The 20,119-nt window shown below is 49.4% G+C and overlaps 1 protein-coding gene across 2 annotated transcripts; it reads right to left on the reverse strand.

The window, feature by feature from the left end:
- Positions 1 to 24: 24 nt before the first annotated feature.
- Positions 25 to 19,538, reverse strand: PRPF8 (pre-mRNA processing factor 8). 2 transcript variants are annotated; one of them, XM_032200726.1, is made up of 43 exons: positions 19,491 to 19,538; positions 19,270 to 19,379; positions 19,022 to 19,190; positions 18,294 to 18,458; positions 17,975 to 18,193; positions 17,173 to 17,385; positions 16,774 to 16,899; positions 16,590 to 16,695; positions 15,735 to 15,925; positions 15,422 to 15,541; positions 15,162 to 15,351; positions 14,729 to 14,848; positions 14,266 to 14,400; positions 14,025 to 14,154; positions 13,439 to 13,635; positions 13,120 to 13,326; positions 12,867 to 13,030; positions 12,378 to 12,504; positions 12,062 to 12,254; positions 11,547 to 11,734; positions 11,093 to 11,331; positions 10,441 to 10,587; positions 9,972 to 10,182; positions 9,534 to 9,650; positions 9,202 to 9,449; positions 8,829 to 9,008; positions 8,196 to 8,331; positions 7,784 to 7,953; positions 7,359 to 7,488; positions 7,033 to 7,179; positions 6,649 to 6,809; positions 5,828 to 6,019; positions 5,009 to 5,246; positions 4,610 to 4,738; positions 3,905 to 4,018; positions 3,588 to 3,761; positions 3,141 to 3,334; positions 2,551 to 2,790; positions 2,326 to 2,467; positions 1,860 to 2,000; positions 1,388 to 1,527; positions 993 to 1,195; positions 25 to 311 (listed from the first exon to the last, which is right to left on the reverse strand). In XM_032200726.1, the coding sequence occupies exons 2-43, from the start codon at positions 19,367 to 19,369 to the stop codon at positions 157 to 159; spliced, it is 7,008 nt and encodes a 2,335-aa protein (XP_032056617.1). In that variant the 5' UTR covers positions 19,370 to 19,379; positions 19,491 to 19,538; the 3' UTR covers positions 25 to 156. The 2 variants fall into 2 exon arrangements, with proteins under 2 accessions (XP_032056617.1, XP_032056618.1); XM_032200727.1 differs by lacking the exon at positions 19,491 to 19,538 and having other exon boundaries at positions 19,270 to 19,405.
- Between the last annotated feature and the right edge of the window lie 581 nt (positions 19,539 to 20,119).

A 20,119-nucleotide genomic window follows, 5' to 3' on the forward strand; every position in this document is an offset into this window, starting at 1 on the left:
AAAAAAAAAAAAGTTTATTAAAGCCACTCTACAGACGGTACAACCACCGAGACAACGCGTGCGGGGTGAACGGGGGACGAGGGGGGTGTGAGGATGGGAAAAGCAGGGGGAGGCTGTTGAATATCAACAGTACTAAGGGTGCCGGGGGGAGCAGGGCTAGGCGTAGAGGTCCTCCCGGTCGGCGGAGTAAACCTCCCCCTCCTGCAGCAGGGCGAAGTTGAGGAAGTGAGAGGGGCGATGGACTTCGTGGTAAAACTCCTTGGGGTTGGCGAGCTGCAGCTCGTACTTCATGTTGGGGTCGTGGCGAACACCTGGAAGAGAGAGTCGCAGCTGAGTCAGAGCTTCCACCTTCAGCTCCCTCCCGTCCCCATCTGAAAGCCCTCCCTATCAATCAGGAGCTTAACGAAGCCCTCTGCCCTCCCAAGAGGATTCTTAAGCAGAGCGTGGAAGAAGTTTTAAACCCGCAAGTCTCCACACTTTGTGTTGCATGGCTCCCTCCCCCAGAGGCTTACAGTGCCCCCGCAGTGCTTTTCTCTAGAGTAAGTCAAGCATTTTGTCTGCCAGCCTCTTCATTTCCTGACCCCTTCTGTGGCTATGGTTCACCAAGCTCATGTCCTCCAACCAGGGCTCCCTGCTACCCCTCCCTACCGGGCACAGCTTCCCTCTCCCATCATCATCTCTTCTGCCTGACAGATATTAATTATTCAGTGGCAATACACCAGACACTACAATCCAGAAACACAAAATGGTCTCACGTCTGATTTCTCTCCTGCATCAGAGTTTGCCCTCTTGCTGCCTCAAATCATTAAGAACTGACAACCCTGCACTGGTACCAAGGAAAGGTCAGACCACAATGCTACTATCCCTGCCAGCTGCTCAGAGGAAGGTCAAGCTTCACAACACGTGAGGAATGCTTCGCCGAAGGAGCCATTTCCTTCTCCTCCCCAAGCTGTTTGCGTTGCCTCCCTTCCTGTCCCCTTCCCGGGGCTCACCCATGAAGTTGTAGTTCCAGGATCCTTGCGCTGGAACCATGAAGAAGCCGAGGAAGCGATCCGAGAGCAGCATCTGCACCCTCTCGTAGTGGGACGGCAGGTAGCCCTTGGGGTTGTTCCCTTTGTCCGTGTTCTGCCTGCCCCACTCGTAGCCGCTCGGGGTCAGTTTGTAGGCTGTCAGGGTGCAGGAGCCCGGGGTAAAACTGAAAGGAGAGCAGAGAGATGATGCAAGTCAGATTAATCGGGGACAGAGGGAAACAAGAACTGAGCAAATGCTCCCCTTTCTGCCAAATTTTTAGTTTGAGACTTCAACGTGTTCCCAAGAGCTGCGCCCTCAGCAGCCTGGCTTCTCTCTGCCCTGGCAGAGGGGACACAGAAGCCCTGCTGCCTCCCACCTGCAGGTGATGATGATGGTCTTCTCCCCGTCCCAGGAGGGGTTGTCAGCCATGACCTTGGCATGGGTGGTGACATCCTGTGGTGACAGCTGCGGGGACTCATTGGGCTGGGTGTGAATCCACCCCAGAGGTTCCATTTCCTGATAAAAAGAAAGCGAAAATTGGTTACTTTACAAAAAGAAACTGAAAGCCAAGAGAGAAGCAAAAGCTGTTTAAAAACAAGACAGCTTCAAGCACGGTGCAAGGTACACGGGGACTACAGGCTTCTCCCTTCCACCTGATCCCAGATCGGGCAGACTTCAAGCTGAGACACTGAAGCTCTGCATCCACAACAGAACAAGGGCACCCTGCAGAGGTAACTGAGGTGAGTGCATCGGGGCTGAGCGTGGCAGCAAGATTCTTCCATCGCCTTAGGTCTCTGTTAAGGAGAGGGTGATCTTCTTCCACCCTCCCTGGGAGCAGCTCAGCTCACCTTGAGGTACTCGTGCTGCGGCAGCTGCCCCGGGAGATGCACGGTCTGGTGTGTTCCCCACTGGGGCACCATCACGATGCACCGAATCTCTTTCACTTGAGGGTTGTCAGGAGGGCTCACTCCATACAGATAACCGGCAATCTAGGAACACAAAAAAACACTTTATGAGCCCAGAAGAGAACTTCCTATAACCATGTAAGGGTCAGTGGGCCTGTTCTTAGGTCCTATGGCAGGTATCTCTTGTTCAGGAGGTCCTCACTAGAACAGAAGATCAGTTTTGTTCTGTGCTGAGTTTCCTCCCAAGTCTGGCCAAAGGAAGCCATCAGCACCTGGCTAGAACTTTTCTCAGCCAATATCAACGGTGTCTACCTCCAGCCTAGAGACAGCAGCAGGAGCTGACTGCCCAGGATTGGTGTACGACCCAGCAGCACAGAGAACCACCACAACAGACTTGTTGCACACTCACCTGGGCCCGCAGATCTGAGATGCAGATGAATTTCTTCAACACGTTCTTGGGAAGAATGTACGTGTAGCCTGTTTCCTTTATATCGTCTGATGAAACGTAGATGTGGTTCGTTCTCAGGTGGAGGTTGGCAGCTGAAATTGCTCTGTGAAGAGGAGACAACTATTACAGGGTGCACAGGTCCTTCCTGAGCACTCTGACCTTTTCCACTGCTGTCTGCCTCCCTACCTGACTCGCCACTCAGTCTTGGAGGAGAAAGTCTGGGTTTCGTAGTTGCTGGTTGTGGAGGTGATGATTTCGTCCCCATGTTTGTTAACGGTGCGGGTCTGTGTGGCTGTCAGTTGCGACTGCTCTTTGGTTTGCTTCTCAATTTCTGCAATCTGCTGTCTCTGCTGAGAGGGGGCAGAGATCTCCATGCCCAGGATAATGTCTCGGATCTCCGATTGTGTCAGGGATGCAACATTCACGCTGAAAGATAAAATTCACTCAAGTCAGGCACTTCAAAAATACACACTGGACCCTTCTCACGAGGGCACAAGCTTGGAACACAGTCAGGGCACTACGAAAAACGAAACCAAAACATTTTAGACAAGAGGAAGGACCAAATCACACAATGCACAGATCAGAAATCACAGATCAAGTATTTTTATCTGCCTTTCCAGAAAGCGATTAATATAACCAATTTCCCTACAACTCTGACCGTTCATTGCCAAAAGCCTTTCAAAGTCTTCTATCTGCACAAGGAGTGCTCGGGCCACACAGTATTTAGAGCAGGAAGGAAAGGCTGACAGGATTACTGCAGCAGGACAGTGGCTTACTTGTTCTTCTTGCCATAGTCAGCAAGGATCAGATCTTTCAGCTGCACCTCCACCTTGATCCATTCCTCGTCTGTCAGGGTTGGCCAGATGTGGTGAGGCTCTGTTATGGTTGTCTTGTCTGGTTTCAGAATCACTTTGGCTCGATCATTATTCACATGTAGTGCCCGGAGAATCAAAATCAAGCGGGAGAATGCCTTAGAGAAGAAAAAAAGATGCAGCTAGTTAGAAAATGCGTGTTGTTTTTTTTTTCTTCTCCCTTTCACACCACTCCTCTCTTCGGGCACACCAACAATACATGAGAAGCGCCAGTGGAATCAATCTGAAGAAAAATCCTCGCAGACCAAGAGCAAGTGCTCTTGAGTAGATAATAGGGAAGGACTTCTGAAACCTTGGCTTTTGGTTTGTGTATCAGTGGCAAAGCAAAGTACAGACTATGCATGTCCTCACCGTGTAGGAAGAGATTGTTTTCAGCCAGTCATCATAGAGATTGAAGAGAACCATCTGGGGTTCAGTAGCTTTCAGGATGAGATCACCAAACTTCTCCACTTTCAGACAGGCCTGGAAAGGCAGCTGCAACTCTGAGCCTTTGATCACAATATTGGGGAAATCCAGCAAGTGCACCTGGAGTTTATTGAGAAGAGGAATTAACTCACAACTGTTGCAGAACATTGGGCCAGATTAAGACTTTCACGGGAACACAGAACAGTTCTGCAACCTCACAATGATTTTACAACGTCCCTAAACAACCGTATGCACATTGTTACCTCAAGTGGGTCCAACATGCCCTTTCGAGTCACTATGATCTGTTTAGGCTGCTCCTCCACGGGAAGCGATCGAATCAAGGCAGCCACTTCTTCTGCAGTCTTCCACTTGGCCAGCTATAAAAAGACAGCAGGGTTAGAAGAATATCTCCCTGCTCACAGCAAAGTCTCCATACTTCTGAGAATGAGAGAGGCTCAAACCAAATCCTAAAAATACATCAGAAATGTATGGCTTGTTTCAGATCAGTGACAAGGCCGAGCATTTCCCTCTCAGTGGTCACAGAGGGCAGTTCCCATTCCTGGAGCTCAGTTACTCCTGACTGGCTGAGAAAAAACAGCTGATTACACCACCTCCCTGGCTTCATCACCTCAGTGTCTTTTCGCTGCACTGGATGTTCGTCCAAGAGCAATGTGATTTGCTGCAACAGTCAGCACAGCGCTGTTTCTCAAGTCCTGCTTGTCGACATAGGCTCTGTACACCCCAGAGCCTCAAAAACCTTGCAACATCAACGCCTGCATTCTCCCTTCTTTATCCCATGCAAACGTTTGCCAGAGCACAGGTTACACACTAACAATTGGAGCTCCAAACCTGTTGGGAGGCGGGAAGCTAAACACCCTCACGATGCCTTCTACTCAAGTGTATATTCCAAGACACCACAGCCCAGCCCTGCCTCACTGCCCAAAGCACAAAAAGCAGGCAGGCCCCACCTGTCCCAGACGCTTCTGTCCTGCCCACACAGATGTATGGATGATCTTCAGGAAGAGCTGTCCGGTCCTGGGATTGAAGATGAAAATGGCTCCGTTGATAGGTTTTGTGGTCAAATTCCCTTCAAAAGTCTGAGGAAACAAGTGAAAGTTGAGTGAGACGAATGCAGCTTATCCACACACTTGCACAACAACTGACTTGCCACATGCTTTGAGCAAGAACTGTACTGGAAACTGTACTGGAAACTGAAACTGGAAAGAGCTGCTCTGTGCACATTGCAGAAAAAAAGTAGGCCCATGCTGATTCCTAGTTTTCCATCATGCATGCCTCCACAATCATCCCCAGCAAAGGACATTTACAGTCCTTATTCCTTCCCCCTGAAGGTGCGCCCCTGGCCTCACCTTGTGAATGGTCACTCTGTACACGTTGGTGTCATCCACAAACCAGATGATCTGGTTGGAGAAGAGCTCTCCATAGTTCTGAGAGGAAAGGTACGGTTCTGTGGGCTCAGATGAATACAGCTGCAACCCCTTGCGGATTCGTTCTCTCAACACATACAGCGCAGGATTTGCCTTCATAATTTTGGCCATAGCCTGCTGGATCAGAGGTTTGCTCCCAGGGAACCAGTTCCCATATGCACTGAAGAAGAAAACAGACAGAAACAGTTGTTGCCATCAGCTCCGAGATGAAGTAAGAACAGCAATGCAGAAGTCTTGCCATACAGTAGCCAGGCACCATTCTGCAGGCTGATAACTAACTTCTCTTGTGATGTCCTTGGAGCTGTTCACCTATAGCTTTTTCCTCTGCTTCCTCTCAGTGAGAAGTCAGAGCACACACGTGATCTCAGAAAGGTTTCATCTTCTCTAATTGGCCCACTGGAGAAGTCTGCTTTAAACGACATAGCCCTAGTTCCCCCCAGTGAAGAACAGTTGCCCCCTTTCGCAGACAGCTTTTAAACAAGGCCTGTCCCTGACCTCCAGGAGCAGTCTGGCAGAGAACCCCTAAGAAAACAACTGATTAGTGAACTGGGAGGACGGAACCATTGTTACAGCAGACATCAGTGACAGAGCTGCCTAGATGCCTCATCCCATTCAGTGCCTACCTCCAGCTTCTGCCTTCCTCCCTCACACCCTTGCCTGGACTGCAGCCCAATTCAGAGATGCAGTAAGACATCCAGGAACTACCAATTACAGTTAAAATACAGACGGTGCAGATCTTACCTGTGCAAGTTATAGGCCAGATCGATGGCAATGAGCACACCGGTGGGAGATGGATAGATACTCATGTTGTCTGTAGTGTAGTCCAGGAATTTGGCTCTTGCGTAGCGCTCAATATCATGGGAATCGTAATCTCCCCAGCGCAGCTGGATATCAATCCAGTACTTCTGAGTGGTGGTGCTGTCCATCACATCTCTAAGGAAAAAGCAAGCCAGAATAACTCATCTGGCACAAAACTCTCAGGCAATTGCTGCTTATCTCTTTGGCAGAGAGTAACTGCTACCAAATCTGATTACTGAAGCCGGCTGCTGTCTGCATACGTTCCTGAAAAGAAAGTTTCCACTGCTCTCTTCACACAGCATCTGAATGCAGAAGCTGTTAATAATGCTACTCATGGCTACTCTTCTACTGCACAATGAGCAGCATCTATCCCAGGGAATGTCTGCTGAGGGTTTAATTAAGTGAACACAGCACAGGTACAGGTAAGTGTCCAGTTTACTCCACACCGTGGGCCCAGGATGGCACAGCTCCCCGGAGTTTCCTGAAGAACTATTCAGAGCTCCTGAGGTTGGGCTCATGGTACAGGGCAAATGGAAGAGGGAAGAGCAGCAGAGATGCTCTTCATGTTTTCCAGAAGGCGGTGCTAGAGGTGCACCAACCATCTACCCAAACTAGCCCTGCTCTTTGCCAGGTGTTATCGTGTTCTCCTGGGTCCCCAAAGAAAACCAAAGGTGCCCAAGAGAGAGAGCCTCCAGCTCAGGATGACAGCCTCAGCAGCTCCTTCTCTGCAGCTAGATCAAGGACAGAGAAAGGGAAGCACTTACTTGGAATCTGCAAGCAACGATGGACGTGACACATTCCACTTATAGGAAGCAAAGAGAAGGATATCTGCACATGAGGAATTCATCTTGTATGACTTCCTGGGATGGATTGTCTCTTTCTGCACTGTCTCAATCTCCAGAGCATCCAGCTCTTGATCAAACACCTGGGGAAAAGGCAGTCAAAGGTGAGTTGTGTTCAAACAGTCTAGCTAAAAGAGTCTATCCTCAGCAAAGACCTGGCAGATGGCCAGGAAAATCTAGTTTCCTCCCCTTCCCTACTGAATTGCAGGAGGAGTAGCCTTGCTACTGTTGTGAGCAGGAGGCTGTTGGTACACAAGAAACATGTCTGCAATGCACAGAAACAAACCTTGTTCACATACTGCTCACCTGACACAAATCCATTACAATGCTCTCATGGATCTTTTGCCACAAGTGAGCTCGGAAAATCTGAATGAGAGAAATCTTCAGCGTGGGGATCTTGCCATGCATAAAGATACCTGTCAAATCCAGCTGCACCTGAAACCCAACATACACCTGCAAAGGAAAAACAGCTTTGAGAACAGGCAACAGCACAACTGGCCAAGTTTAGAAAACAGAACTGCTCCTGTTGAGGAGGCTTACATCTACAGTTCATCTGCAAGAGGAGTTCTGAAGGATTTGTTAACTGCTCTCAACTCTGCAGAAGTTTCTACAGGCAAGCTCCAGATACTTACGTTGGCTCTGTTAATGGTAGGAGACCACCACAGAGTGAATCTTCTGTTTGGAATCTGATTCAAACCAGATCTCTGGGCGTTTGTCAGCTTCTTCCACTTCATGGACTCCTCAAAGCCACTGGCCTTCTCCCTAGAATGACAATCAATCACAGCTGACTGCCACGCACCACATATAATAGAGGCATGGAACAAGCACACCAGGAGTGAGAAAGCCTGCTTCAGGGAAATAAGTTTCCATGAATTCATATGTGAAAATTCAGTCAGAGCACAATTCCGGGTACCCTTCACAACTGAGCTATACAATGCACTTCTGGAAAACAGAACACACTCAAAGCAGGATCAGTACAGCTTGAACCATGAACTCCTCCCGGGTGCATCACTAAGCTCCAGTTTGCATGACAATGCGAGATGAATGTTTCTCTTACCAGAACAGACCCTCCCACGTGGGGAAGTAAGTGCCCTTGAAGAGAGTGTGCTCCAGGATGCCCTCCACTCCACCAAGGGCCTGGATCATATCCGTGCGGTAGTTGTTCAGGTTCCAGAGCTTCCCGTCATGACGCTGATGTGTCCACCAGAACGGGTTCTGTTTCAGGACCTGCGAAAAACAGCCCACAAGTGAGCAGCTTTGCATTCAGATCTCTTAACTGTGCTGCGTTAATTTTAGGAACCAAGATGATGATGCCAGCTAACAAGTGAAAAACCTCACATACTCTGTCCTGGAAGACACAGCTCATCTGCAACGTGAATTCTGCCAGTGCTACTGGGCAATGCAGGCTGGGCAAAATCTAAGATCAAGTCTGAACTTCACAATCAGCCAGAGAAAGTCCCTGTCAATACCTGATACTGTTTGAAGTCAGTCCTGACTCTCCATCCTTTATCATACGCTAGGGTGTGCCGGTCCTTCTGGAAAAGTGTGTTTATACGAGGAATCCCCCTGTCCCATGAGTCCTCCAGATCTTCCAGCGTCAGACGCCTGAAGAAAAGACAGCCCCCACACTTTGTTACATCTCCATTTTATGACAACGCATTAATGAATATTTCAGTTGATGAGATCACAGAAATGATACAGACCTCAGGGCTCTGGCAGGAGGTTCTAAAATGCCAAGCACTCAAGAGGCTCAAAGCTTCCACAGCTTTTACTGTGAACAGGCTGATATCAAACAGCCAAAAGGAAAAGCTTGCCCTTGTAAGTGAGCAGAACTAGCTGCGCAAATGGGTCTGATGTCAGCTTTTCCTGGCACCATCTGGCATATCATTTATCTTAAACTGTGCCATGGGTGTGCTATCTGTTTGCAGAGCCCATGCCTCCTCCAGAGGTAAGACTGCAGCTCTGCAGGCAGCCTGTAATGTGTATCACAGACCCAACAAGGTCTGCAGAACCCTGAGACAGCAGCAGACCTCACACCACTGCCTGCCCCCGCCCAGCTGAGATGTGATTGCACATGGAAACGTGTTCATGGAAACGTGTACCTGTTCTGGGCTATAGCCTCCTGTCGTTTGAGGGCATATTCTGCCCATACTCTCTGAGAGTCGATGAATTCACTCTCCCATGGCTGGATGTAACGATACAAATTTGGGATGAGCTGGTCCTCCTCATGACTCATTCCTGAGCGGAAGTGAGTAATGCCGACGTCTGTCTGCTTGGACCACCTGGAGCGAAGAGGCAGAAGAGTGAGGTGGGAGCAATGGGACATCGCGAGTCACGTTGCCATGACCTACTGTGAAGACAACCTCTCTCTTTACCAAGTCACGCTTTAGCATTCTCAGATATTTTTATGGCAAAGAATTATTTATCAGAACACGCAAACCTTGTGGGCGTTTAGGATAGGGCAGCACAACTCACCTCAGGTCAGACTGTGGGATGAGAACGTGGCCCATGGAGAGCATGCCCAGCCCTCCCAGCTCTTTAGGGGTGTAAAACACCACCGGTGGGAAACGGCTAGGCATCTTGGAATTCAGCCCAATTTTGATTCGAGTCTGGATTTTGTTCTCGCACTTCACCAGCAAATCAAGCAGCTCCTGAGTATTCACAACAGCTTCCCGGAAATATGTCATCAGGCCAATCAGGGCTGTGTTCCACTTGTTGACAATCTAGGAAGGAAAACAAGGGCTTGGTTCTCAGCCTGTTCCCCAAGCATCTGCAGAAAGCTCTCTCACACCTTTCTCCCACCTTACCTTAGTGAAGGTTGTAGAGCCAGAGGCCATGAGGATCTGCCTCACTCTGTTGTGAAACCTCTGCATGGACTCGTCATCCACACGCAGGAAGCACTGGGCTGTGCGCTCCTTGGTGACCTGCAAGAGCACAGGGCTATCAGTTCCTTCCTGGGAGCCCTCCATCCAAGACAAGGTAAGCAATAAAGTGAGCTCTTGCCATCAGGGATTCATCAAACATGAAAGGCAACAGGCTGAACAGCACCTCTACAGTTTTGGATCCACCACCTCACCCCCGACCAAGGATTCCCCATCCCTCACTGAGTTCCTTTTAGCTCTACCTGCCACTTGTCCCAGGAACACAGCTCGTAAATGCAGACCCCCCCCCCAGCAGGTGTAAGCCAAGCTCTGATGCCAGGAGTCCCAGCAGGGTCTCCTCTCCCAGCCTAACTCTTACCCTACCTCATTCTGCAGATTCCAGACACCGTCCTTGTGGGTGAACTCCTCGTAGCTGGTGCGACATTTGGGCAAAATACGGCACTCAAAACCACACATGTTAAACAACAAATTGGGGTTGTCCTTGCTGTAAACGGAGACGAAGCTGTTCTCCCATTGTACTGTGGTGACGGATCGAGGCAGGCGGTTCTTGATATCCCAGAAAACAGCACGACCCCTGAAAAACAAGGCATGCACAGTGAGGCCAGGCTGTCTGTTACCACGGTGAAATACAAACTGGGCAAGCTTTCAGGGCTTTCTTAGCAGCACAGTCTCTCACATCCATCATCCACTGTCAGAATTATGGCACAAACCTCCTCATTTCATCTTTTTTTTTTTTTTTCTGAGCACCTGTCTGCCAGGCTTCAACACTTACTTATCACAACTAATTTTCCCACCACCCTGCTCCTTGTTTTTTCCAGCTTGCAGCACTTACAGGTTGACATCATGTTTCATGAGGCGCATCCGAGCATCCCGGGGCCAGCACTTCTTGTTGTTGTAGCCGACGATGTTCTCGTTGTTGGGATCTGGATGCTCTGTCAGGTAGCGCTGAATCAAGTCTCTTGCCTCATCTGCTGTAAACCTGGAAACACGCAGAAGAGAAGCTGGAGTTATATGACCACAATGATTAGGACCTGCTTAGGGATAAGTTGATTGCTGTAGCACATCTGAAGGTAACTATCCAATTCCTCCATCTTCCCACTGAAAGGGACTTCAGTTTCATTAGCACAGACCAACCCTTGACTGGGTTATCTTTCCATGAACACACATAAAACGCTACATCCACTTGCTAGGAAGCCCCAAGAGGCTTATTTAGCTGTGGAAAATCAATTTGACTTTTGATGTTGCTTTTCTACTGATTCAGCAAAGCTCTCCTCTTAATATGGTGAACTGGGAAAGCAAGAGGAGGCATTTGGACACCCAATTGTTCTGGAAAATCTGTTAATTCAAGCATTCCTGATACTTCTTAGCAGAGGGGGAAAAAAAACTGGAGTAGAAGCATACCAACTCCCCCTTTCAAAACATCCACTGCAAGATGCCAGAACAAAAGTTAAGCAGAGGAAAGCAGGGCCCTGTGGAGCTCTCACCTGAAGAAGATGTGAATGCGGTCGATATATCTGCAGAAAAGGCGGATGGGATGGGCCACCTCAGTGGCAATGTCTTGGAAGCTGAGGAAGTCGTTTGGCATCTGGGGGGGCCCAGCCATTTCGCTGGCACGGTGCAGGCCCAGCACCAGCAGGTCCATCACAAGCCCGTAATATTGGACAATGAAGGAAGCAAACTGCAGCCCACGAATAATCCCATAGGAGTTGGTGTGATTCATGTCCTGAGTAACAGAAGGAAAAGGGTGAGAACCTGACTGGCACAATACACCAAAAACCTTTGTGTGAGCAGCTGCTTTTCACCAGGACCCAGTACAGTTTCCTTACTCCCTAATCACTTATTTCTTTGCCAAGCCTTGTGTCCCCCCTCCTACCCATGGGTCTCAGATTTCTGAATTTTACAGTCCACACACCCCCCTTTTCTGACAGTAATCATCACCTTGTAGTTGATGACCACGTTGTTTTTGGCTGTCATGTAGTCAGCGATGTTGTGATCAACAATGAGACGCAACAGCCTGTTGAGCAACGTCAGGTCAATCTTTTCATACATCTTCTCAAATCGAGATTCCAGCATGACGTTGCATTCACCTTCACTTGTTTCCCAAACATCCTGCAGGTTATTAATGCCTGAGGAGACAAACAAGTGTGTCATGTTAGCTGACAAGGCAATTCTCAGAGTGCAGAAGCACCATTCTGGGCATGGAAAGTCAGCGTGCTTCCTGTAACACCTGATTTTCAGCCTCCGTTCCCTCCAGTCCATCCAGAAATTGAAACAGAAATACACAGTCAACCACAAATGCTATGGTTAACCTACAAAATACAGCTTTTGAGCCTAATAACTAACTGTACTATTGTCTGAAAGTTGCAAATATGAAAACTCAGCAAGGGGATTCTTAAGCAGCAAGCTCACATTAACAGAACTCATTTTATCAGGGAATACAAACCCTCACTAACCTTGGCACCACTTGTACACTAACAGTGGAGGAGGTTCGGTGTCAGCAGGTTTGATCCAAGGAGGGAAGAGTCTTCGCTTATCAGCCTCATACCACAAGTACTGATCCAGATAAGCATCTGTGATTTTCTCCAAGGGCTCAACGTCATAAACAGGAACCAAGTGGCTGTAGAGATCCATGAACTCAATACCCACCTAAAAAAGAGAAGGTAAAGCTGAAGCCTGCATTTACAGAAAACACCTGTCAAGTCTCTTGATAGTCTTGGTAGAACACAGCATAAGTTTTTAGTGTTCTCTTGCTTTGACCAGGACGCTCACCTCCTTGAAGGCTCTCTGAGTTAAAAGGTGTCGCTTGATTCTGGACAGAGCTTCATGAGGATTATCGTAAGCCTGTTCAATCAAGCCCAACTCCTCTCTCTGCGACTGATTCAGGCGAGATTTCACACTGAAAGTGAGAAAGAACAGCTCACACACCCAAGCATGAACAAAACTAATGGCTGCTGCATTAAATCAAAGACAGCATCAACCAAGTGGGTCAAGACAAGATCTGTAATTCTTCACAATCCACATTCCCCAGTTGCCCAACAGCCCCCAGAAACATGGCATTGTTTTTCCCCAAGTGGCAGAGTCCATGAAGAACCCCCCGGCAGCCTTGGCAGCACCACAACCTACAGCCTTTACCTGGCCATCAGGGTCAGTTTTACGGTGTACTCAATTTCAGGAATAATGGACAACAAAACTTTCAGAAGCCCTTCCCAATGCAGATGTCTGACCCTTGGCAGAACTCAGTCACTTCCCAACGCTTACCTGTAAGCTTCCTTCAGCCTCTCCAGAGCTAATATGAGCAACTTGGTGTCATGCTTGTAGGACAGAGGTGGGAATGGAATGGGTGAGAACCTCCTGCTTTCCAGCCAGTGCACTGTGGTTGTGTACACAGCAACAGCCTCTTCTGCTGTGATGTAAGGCCCATCCTGCACAACCACGACAACATGATTAGTCAGTGAAAGCCTGCTTATAAAAACAGCACAAATTTAGGCAACCTCAGGCAGGACATAAGTACCTTCAAGTAATTATGCTGTCGTTCCTGCTCAGCTTTTAAGTAGAGTCTGGTCAGCCGGCCCAGATTCTTCTTACAGACAGTCTTGTCCACAGTGGCACCGCGACGGATACGCTCTCTATTGTAGTGAGCTGTATTTGTCCACCAGTCAGCTTTTGCCTTCACGTACCTCAGGATCATGTTCTCAATAGGAGTGGGCAGCCCGGGAACCTGGGGAGGGACAGTATTATGAGGGAAACAGGAGCGGGAACCTTAATGAGAGCAGTTCACCGTAAGAGGTGTTATAATTGAACTGAAAAGAAAGGTCAAGTGAGGGACTTACCTTCCAGGGGATGTTGGCCTTCCAGCACCGCCAAGCCTCGCTCAGATGCTGCAGGATGGTTCTGGCTTTGTTCTGTTTGATCCCTTCTGGCATCATGTCCAGAATGTCATGCATAACGGCTGCCCTCAGCTCCAGGTCAAAGTGAGACTCCACGCGCTGCTTTGTGACAGTCTTTGCTACACCCTTTGAGTGACGGCCTGAAGAAAACAAGATAATTCAGCAGTTCAGACATTAGAAGAGGGCAGTGCCCCTCTTCTTCGTATTAAAGGAGTACCCTGCAAAGATGTGCAGGGTATCTGAAGAAGTTTAACTGCCACAACATTACTGATGAGTTTGGAATAATTGATCAGGGTGCTACAGACCCCAGAGCACTATGGATCAGAGAATCCCACTTCCATTTATAATCTACTGTGGGGGCATTGGTCTTGTAAGAGCTCTAAACAGGACAATAGCTGCTGGGGCTGACAAGGAACACGGACTCAAATCACCACTTGAAACAGAAACCTTGAGTTTAAGCTAGCAAGTAAACAGCATTAATCTTTAGCAGACAATCCTCCCATGTCCGAGATTTACACAGCGTGCTGACCTTCAAACTGCCTGGCTAGCAGATTCCCCAGCCAGCGTTCCAGCAGTGGCGTGATGCCCCTCATGAAGAACAGCCACACTCTCCAGCCTGGAGCCCAGAAGCCACAGCCAGGACCTTTGCCCACAGGCCCCTGGAAGAAGAGAGGCACGGTAACAGGAGGTCATTTACGGACACTCCAGGATCCATCCCCTCTCGGTCAGTTTACTTGGGATCACCACCTCATCGGAGAAGTGGAACTTACTGTGTTAAACCTGTAGTAGATGAGATGTTTCAGGTCCTTGCACATGCGAATCTGCCTCATCAGTTTGTACTTGTATCTGTACATTCCTGTCAGCTGACCTACATGGGCAAAGATGTACTGCAAGCCGTCTGCCAACTGAAACACAAGGAGCACAGTCAGAGATAACAATCAACACTGCACACATTGCCTCAAGAAGCCAGGCTTATTTTGCAGCTGTGAGGAGAGTGTATTGGGCTGTGCAAAGCTCCCACCAGTCACTCATGCAATCATCAACTCTTATGAACTAGAATAACAGCAGCATTTCACTCAATACCAAATGCTTTCTTTGCTTCCCTCTTTTTTGTAACACTGCAACAGTCATTTTGTGCATCCCATATAAGCCCATCCAGATATTCCATTCCTTCTCTCAACTTCCCCTCTCCACCTTTAAAAGGAAACAAGGAAAATAAAGAATCAAGCCTACCTGAAACGCATCCACGTTTCCCAGTCTGTACTGGACGTGGCTGTCCACCACCAATTTAGTCAGGCGCAGGACCTCTCGGCACAGATGGAAAGCGTTACCGAAACGGGATTTCTTCCTTTCCTGGAAAAGGAAAGACAAAGATTCAGGATTTCATAGAACCACAGAATCTTAGAATATCCAGAATTGGAAGGGACCAATGAGGATCACTGAATCCAACTCCTGGCTTCACACAGGACCACCTAAAAAATCAGACCATGTCTGAGAGCACTGTTCAAGTGCTTCTTAACTCCAGCTAAGAGTCAAACAGCTCCAATTTGGTCAGTCTGTACAGCAACTGACCAACTGAGTCACTGTGTTCACTATTACCACACCAGCTACTTAAAAACCTTCAGGTATACTTTACTCTTGAGTAGAACAGCACATGGACTGATACCTTGGTGGTGAGGGTCTTCACTGGCTTCAGGTTGAAGTTGTAATCTAAGTGAAGGTAGTTCAGGTTCTTTCTGTGGATCAGCAGGTTCAGCATGTTGTAGCCCTGGCGACACACCTGCAGGCCTACTTCCACCCAGTCCAGCTTCGTTGACTGGAAAAACTTTGTAGCCTTGAAAGAGCGGAACAGGTACCTGGGGAGAGAAGAGACTAACATCAGCTGCATCCCCTACAGCAGCTCCTCCTGAACAGGCCCTCGCTTACCTCTTCTTCTGGGCCTTGGGGGGTCTGTGTTTGAGCGCGTTCAGGACGTAGTATTTCAGAAGCTTCTGATAGGAGACTCGCACTTTCACTGGCTGGCCTGCTGGGCAGTGCTCACGATACCTAGGGATAAAATATATTTCAAATTTCCAGGTAACTCACATTCCTTATAAAATGACAAGTCTCCAGAAAGCCTCCTGAAATCTCCAGAAGCCAGCCACTCACCCATCACACGATCTCTTTATTTTATTTGTATTGTAATGTAATAATAATGTCACAAACACTAGGACACCCTTTTCCCCTGGGAAGAACTCACCAGTTTTTGACCAGTGGGATGTCAAGAGCTCTCCGAGTCCTCCCAGACCTCAAGTTGAAGGGCCGTGGGGCCCAGAGCAGGGCAATGCCATTGGCTGTGTTGTCTGTGTAGAGCGGAGTGTCCTTCAGGAAAGGTTCCACAAACTCTGGTAACTCAAACTCTTCATCATCATCAGGCAGTGGCTCCTGACTCTGAAATACAGAAAACATGCAACACGTTGTGGATGGGGCATCCATAACTCCTCTGGGCAACATGTTCCAGTGCCTCATCACCCTCTGAGTGAAACCTCCTAACCTCTAATCTCCCCTCTTTTAATTTAAAACCATCTGTCCTTGTCCTGTCAATATCTGATTGAGCAAAAAGTCGCTCTCCATCTTTTTCTAAGCCCCCTTTAAGTACTGAAAAGCCACAATGAGGTCACCCTGCAGCCTTCTTTTCTTTAGGCTGAACAGCCCCAGCTCTCTCAGCCTTCCTTCACAGGAGAGGTGCTCTAGCCCCCTGATCATCTTCATGGCCCTAAAGGCTGGCTACTGGACCCTGAGCTAGGTGTTACAGAGGTAAATTAGGGAAATGTCAGCTCCATGAAAAAGATAAATAGCCTATAAGACAATACTAAAACAACACTGTTATTTAGGCATTGAACTTTATCCTCGAGATGAAAGGAAACATCTTTGTGCACCTACAAAAAAGACAACAGTAACTACATTTTTGTTTTTGTGAAAGAAAGGCTTATGTTTTCTCCTGAAATACGTATGCATCTGCGCCATTATCAGAAACAAGGTTATAAAAAGATGCTAAAGCCCAAACACCTCCACACATGCAGTTTATCAGAGGCTCTCCTGAACACTGACTCACCTTAACGGAATGTCTGTGTGAAATGGGGTTGATCAGAGGGTCGAAGTAAAAAGCTGGGAGATCAGGATCTTCAGTTTTAATGAAAACAACGTTGGGAGTATGATACCTGCAACACAGAACAAATTATTAGAGCATCCCAATGGCTTCCTTCTCCTCTCCCTGCTCTCGAGACTGCTGCACTTACCAGGTCAGGTGGACGTGGTGGGGCAGGTTATTGTACAGGTATGGGAAAGCAATTTTGTACTCCGTCCTGATGGGCTGCCTGATGATAATTTTGTTGATGTCATTAAATTCATTCCAGTCTTCATCCCTCAAATGAGAAGAAAAGAAATTGTCATACCAGCACTCGAGAAGACAGAAACACAAATGTTTTTGACCAAAGATGTAGTATCTGTGCCTTTCCTTTAGCCTTCTCTTCATCCTACAAACCACTCAGATGTGCAACAGGCACATCACACACAATGATAAACTTGAGCAAAGACCCAGAATTATCTCACCCAAGGCAAGGCACATGATAACAGATTAGCCCTCATGACCCTTTCCCAGGAAATTACTTATCTTTCCTCCAAAATCAAACACTTACTGAAGATTGATATCTCTAACGAGAGGCTCGAACTTGGGCCCTCCAGGAATAGCCATGTTCAGTGCCTTGGAGGTGAAGAACGCTTTCAGGTCAAACAAATAGAAGTAGTTGTCATCCACCAGGTCGGTGAGCAGCTGATTTGCCAGCCGGTACAGCGTGGACATCATGGGCAGGGTGAACTGCCACCGCTGGTACGTGGAACCATTGACATACCTGCAGGGAAACAGAACGGGACGCTCACTGTACAGCCAGAAGACAACTGGTCCCGTACTAAAGGACCACAAATAACCCAACACCTTTCCCTGAATGCCATTTGCAGAAAATATTACGGACAGCCAACTCCTGCCTCCTCCTAGACAGAAAAGAGATGCTGCAGGGTTGCTGAGAACTTTTATGGATTACAACTGTCCAGTTCCTTGCCTCAAACTGAGGCACCAACATCTGAAGTCATATACAGGAGCTTCTCGTAAGTGCACTCTTAGTAACCACCGACTCAAATCCCAACTAGACAATCCAGGTTTCCATCTCAGGCATAGTAAGACACATCAGAGTTTTAGCAATTACCCATGAAGAGACAGACAGACTTTGTTTGCCCTCCCTAGATGCTGAAGACCGAGGGATGGCTTTACAGTGGTCAGATTCCCCCTCCTGTTCTTGAGGGAAGGTTTTCTCCCCATGCCAACATCACACATAGCCCAGTGTTGCACAAGCAAAGGTTTTATACCACCACATACAGCTAATTTATGTAGTGAATAATGTTTTTTTCCCCACTCCCAACTCCTCACTGAGTTGTGCTACGTACTTCCTGTTGTCTTTCAGCGGCTGGTGGTCGTAGAACCAGTCTAGCACAGGGGCATCTTCCTCTGGATCCAGCTCAAGCTGAATTGCTTCCAGGGGCTCCACATCCAGGATGTTATCGGCATAATCCAGAGGTGGCTCTTCGTCATCAAACGGGGGGAACCTCATCCTCTTGAAGTGACGCCTATCCCTCTTCTCTCGCCTCATCATAATCCACATCGACCTGGCAGAAACCAGAGGCTGTCAGGTACCGCTTTTATTGTGGTATCAGCGTGGGACTTTGCTCACAAGATCCCACCGGGGTTAAGGAAGGCAGCACTTACCCCCACTGCGCGATGTACACCGGCTCTATGACCCAGGGAATCTCATTCACGAAAGAGATGGCTCCGGTGATATGGTACAGGACTGGAACGTCTCTGATTTGCTCCCACGGCATGGGCATGTTCTCCAGGAGCTTCAGAACAGCATGAGGCATGTACTTCAGAGCACTGCAATCAGAAATCAAGGAGTATCACAGTTAGAAGAGATCTCAAGAAAACAGGCATTTGTCTGCTGGAAGCCCTCTCACGTGTACATCTGCCAGCCCTGAAAACTGCTCAGCTAACCTGCTCCTAAAGGCCTCCAGTGACAACACCGCAAACTTCCCCTTCTATCCTTGCGCTTCACTGATCTCATTACCAGAAAGTTTTCTACTGGTTGGTTTCACAGAGATCATTACATGTTAAAAACATCCCATCAAAAATATTTTTGTATATTTAATATTTTGTATATTAATCATCCAAAACCATATTGACTACTTGATGCTCCCCCCAAAGACCCTCTTAGGATTCAGCATGGTGTTTTTTTCTCAAAAACTCAAAGCAACAAAATCCTTTGCTGATCCTCCTCTTCCTCACTGCCATCCTAGTACAACTGCCTGGCCTGCCTTCCTCGTGCTGTCACGCTGCTTTCTGTGCCCAGCTGACACTGAGAGAGGGCTCCCCCTTCAGCGAGCACCCTCAGCACGGCAGCAGCTCCCGGCGCATCCCCCGGGAGCGGGGCTGTCCCGTACCCCAGGTAGACGCGCTTGTCGTGGCGGAACTTCCTGTTGGTCATGTCGCCGTGGTCGCGGATGATTTTGCGGACGTGCTCGGGGGGCATGTCCTCCTTCTGCGCGTCCACGAAGCCGAATTTCCTCTTCTCGGCGTAGCGCTTGGCCTGCAGCTGCTGCCATTTGCGGGCTGCGGGGACACAGAAACCAAAACACGGCGTCAGGCCGGGCCGGGCCCACTCGGCAGGCCGCGGCCGGCCCTCACCCACCTTTCTCCTGCAGCTTCTCCTCAGACATGTAGTCGGGCAGCGGCGCCAGCGGGCTGGGCACCGGGGCGCAGGCCCCGCGGTACGGGAACACGGCGGCCATGGCGACGGACCTGCGGGGAGACGCACCACGGGCTCACGGCGGGGTCCCGGCCCCTTCACGGGCCCTCTCCGGGCCCTCCCGGTCCCCTCCGGTCCCCCCCCGGTTCCCGGTCCCCCCTCACCGCTGCCCCTCGCTCCCCCCCCGCAATGGCGGCGCTGCCCCCACCGCCGCCGCGCCTCCGAGGCCCGGATGTGGGCGGGGAGCGCGGCCTTGCGGTCTGTCCAATCGGCGCTCGCAAAGCCTGACGGACAGCGCTCCCAGCCCGTCAGAGCGCGGGGAAGGGTGGGGAGGCGGGGCAAAGAGAGGGAAAGGGAAAAGAACGGTGCTCGCGGTGCGCTTCCCGTGGGGGGGGAGGGTCCCGCCTTCTTCTGGTTTTGATTGGTGGAGAGGAGAGCGGTGACAGCTCGGAGCGGGCTCTGATTGGACAATCACGGGCGCGATGCGGCCTGCAGCCCCTGGCCCTGGGCTTGGGGCCGTGAGGCACCCCCAAAGCTCGCCATAAAACCCCCAAATCCTGACTGCTGGAGGAGCCCTGCGGGGCCATCCGGCCCAACCACCCCCTGCCAGCACTGCCACCACTGCAGCGTGTCCCCAAGCACCACCAACCTGCCCCTAACCTCCCCCAGGGATAAAACACGTCCCCAAGCACCACACCTACACAGCCCCTAAACGCCCCCAGGGGCTGTGGTGGCTCCACCACCTCCCTGGGCAACCCGTCCCAGTGCCTGGCTGCTCTTCCTGAGCAGAAAT

The sequence above is a fragment of the Aythya fuligula genome, chromosome 20, assembly GCF_009819795.1.
Source record: "Aythya fuligula isolate bAytFul2 chromosome 20, bAytFul2.pri, whole genome shotgun sequence".
In the NCBI taxonomy this organism is placed as follows: domain Eukaryota; kingdom Metazoa; phylum Chordata; class Aves; order Anseriformes; family Anatidae; genus Aythya; species Aythya fuligula.

Excerpts from the sequence above, each read along its gene's own strand:
- PRPF8 (XM_032200726.1), bottom strand. The coding sequence starts at position 19,369 with ATGGCCGCCGTGTTCCCGTACCGCGGGGCCTGCGCCCCGGTGCCCAGC. Across the intron at positions 15,926-16,589 it reads CACACAGACATTCCGTTAAG|AGTCAGGAGCCACTGCCTGA; the intron begins GTGAGTCAGTGT and ends TCTGTATTTCAG. Across the intron at positions 11,332-11,546 it reads ACGTGGTCATCAACTACAAG|GACATGAATCACACCAACTC; the intron begins GTGATGATTACT and ends TCTGTTACTCAG.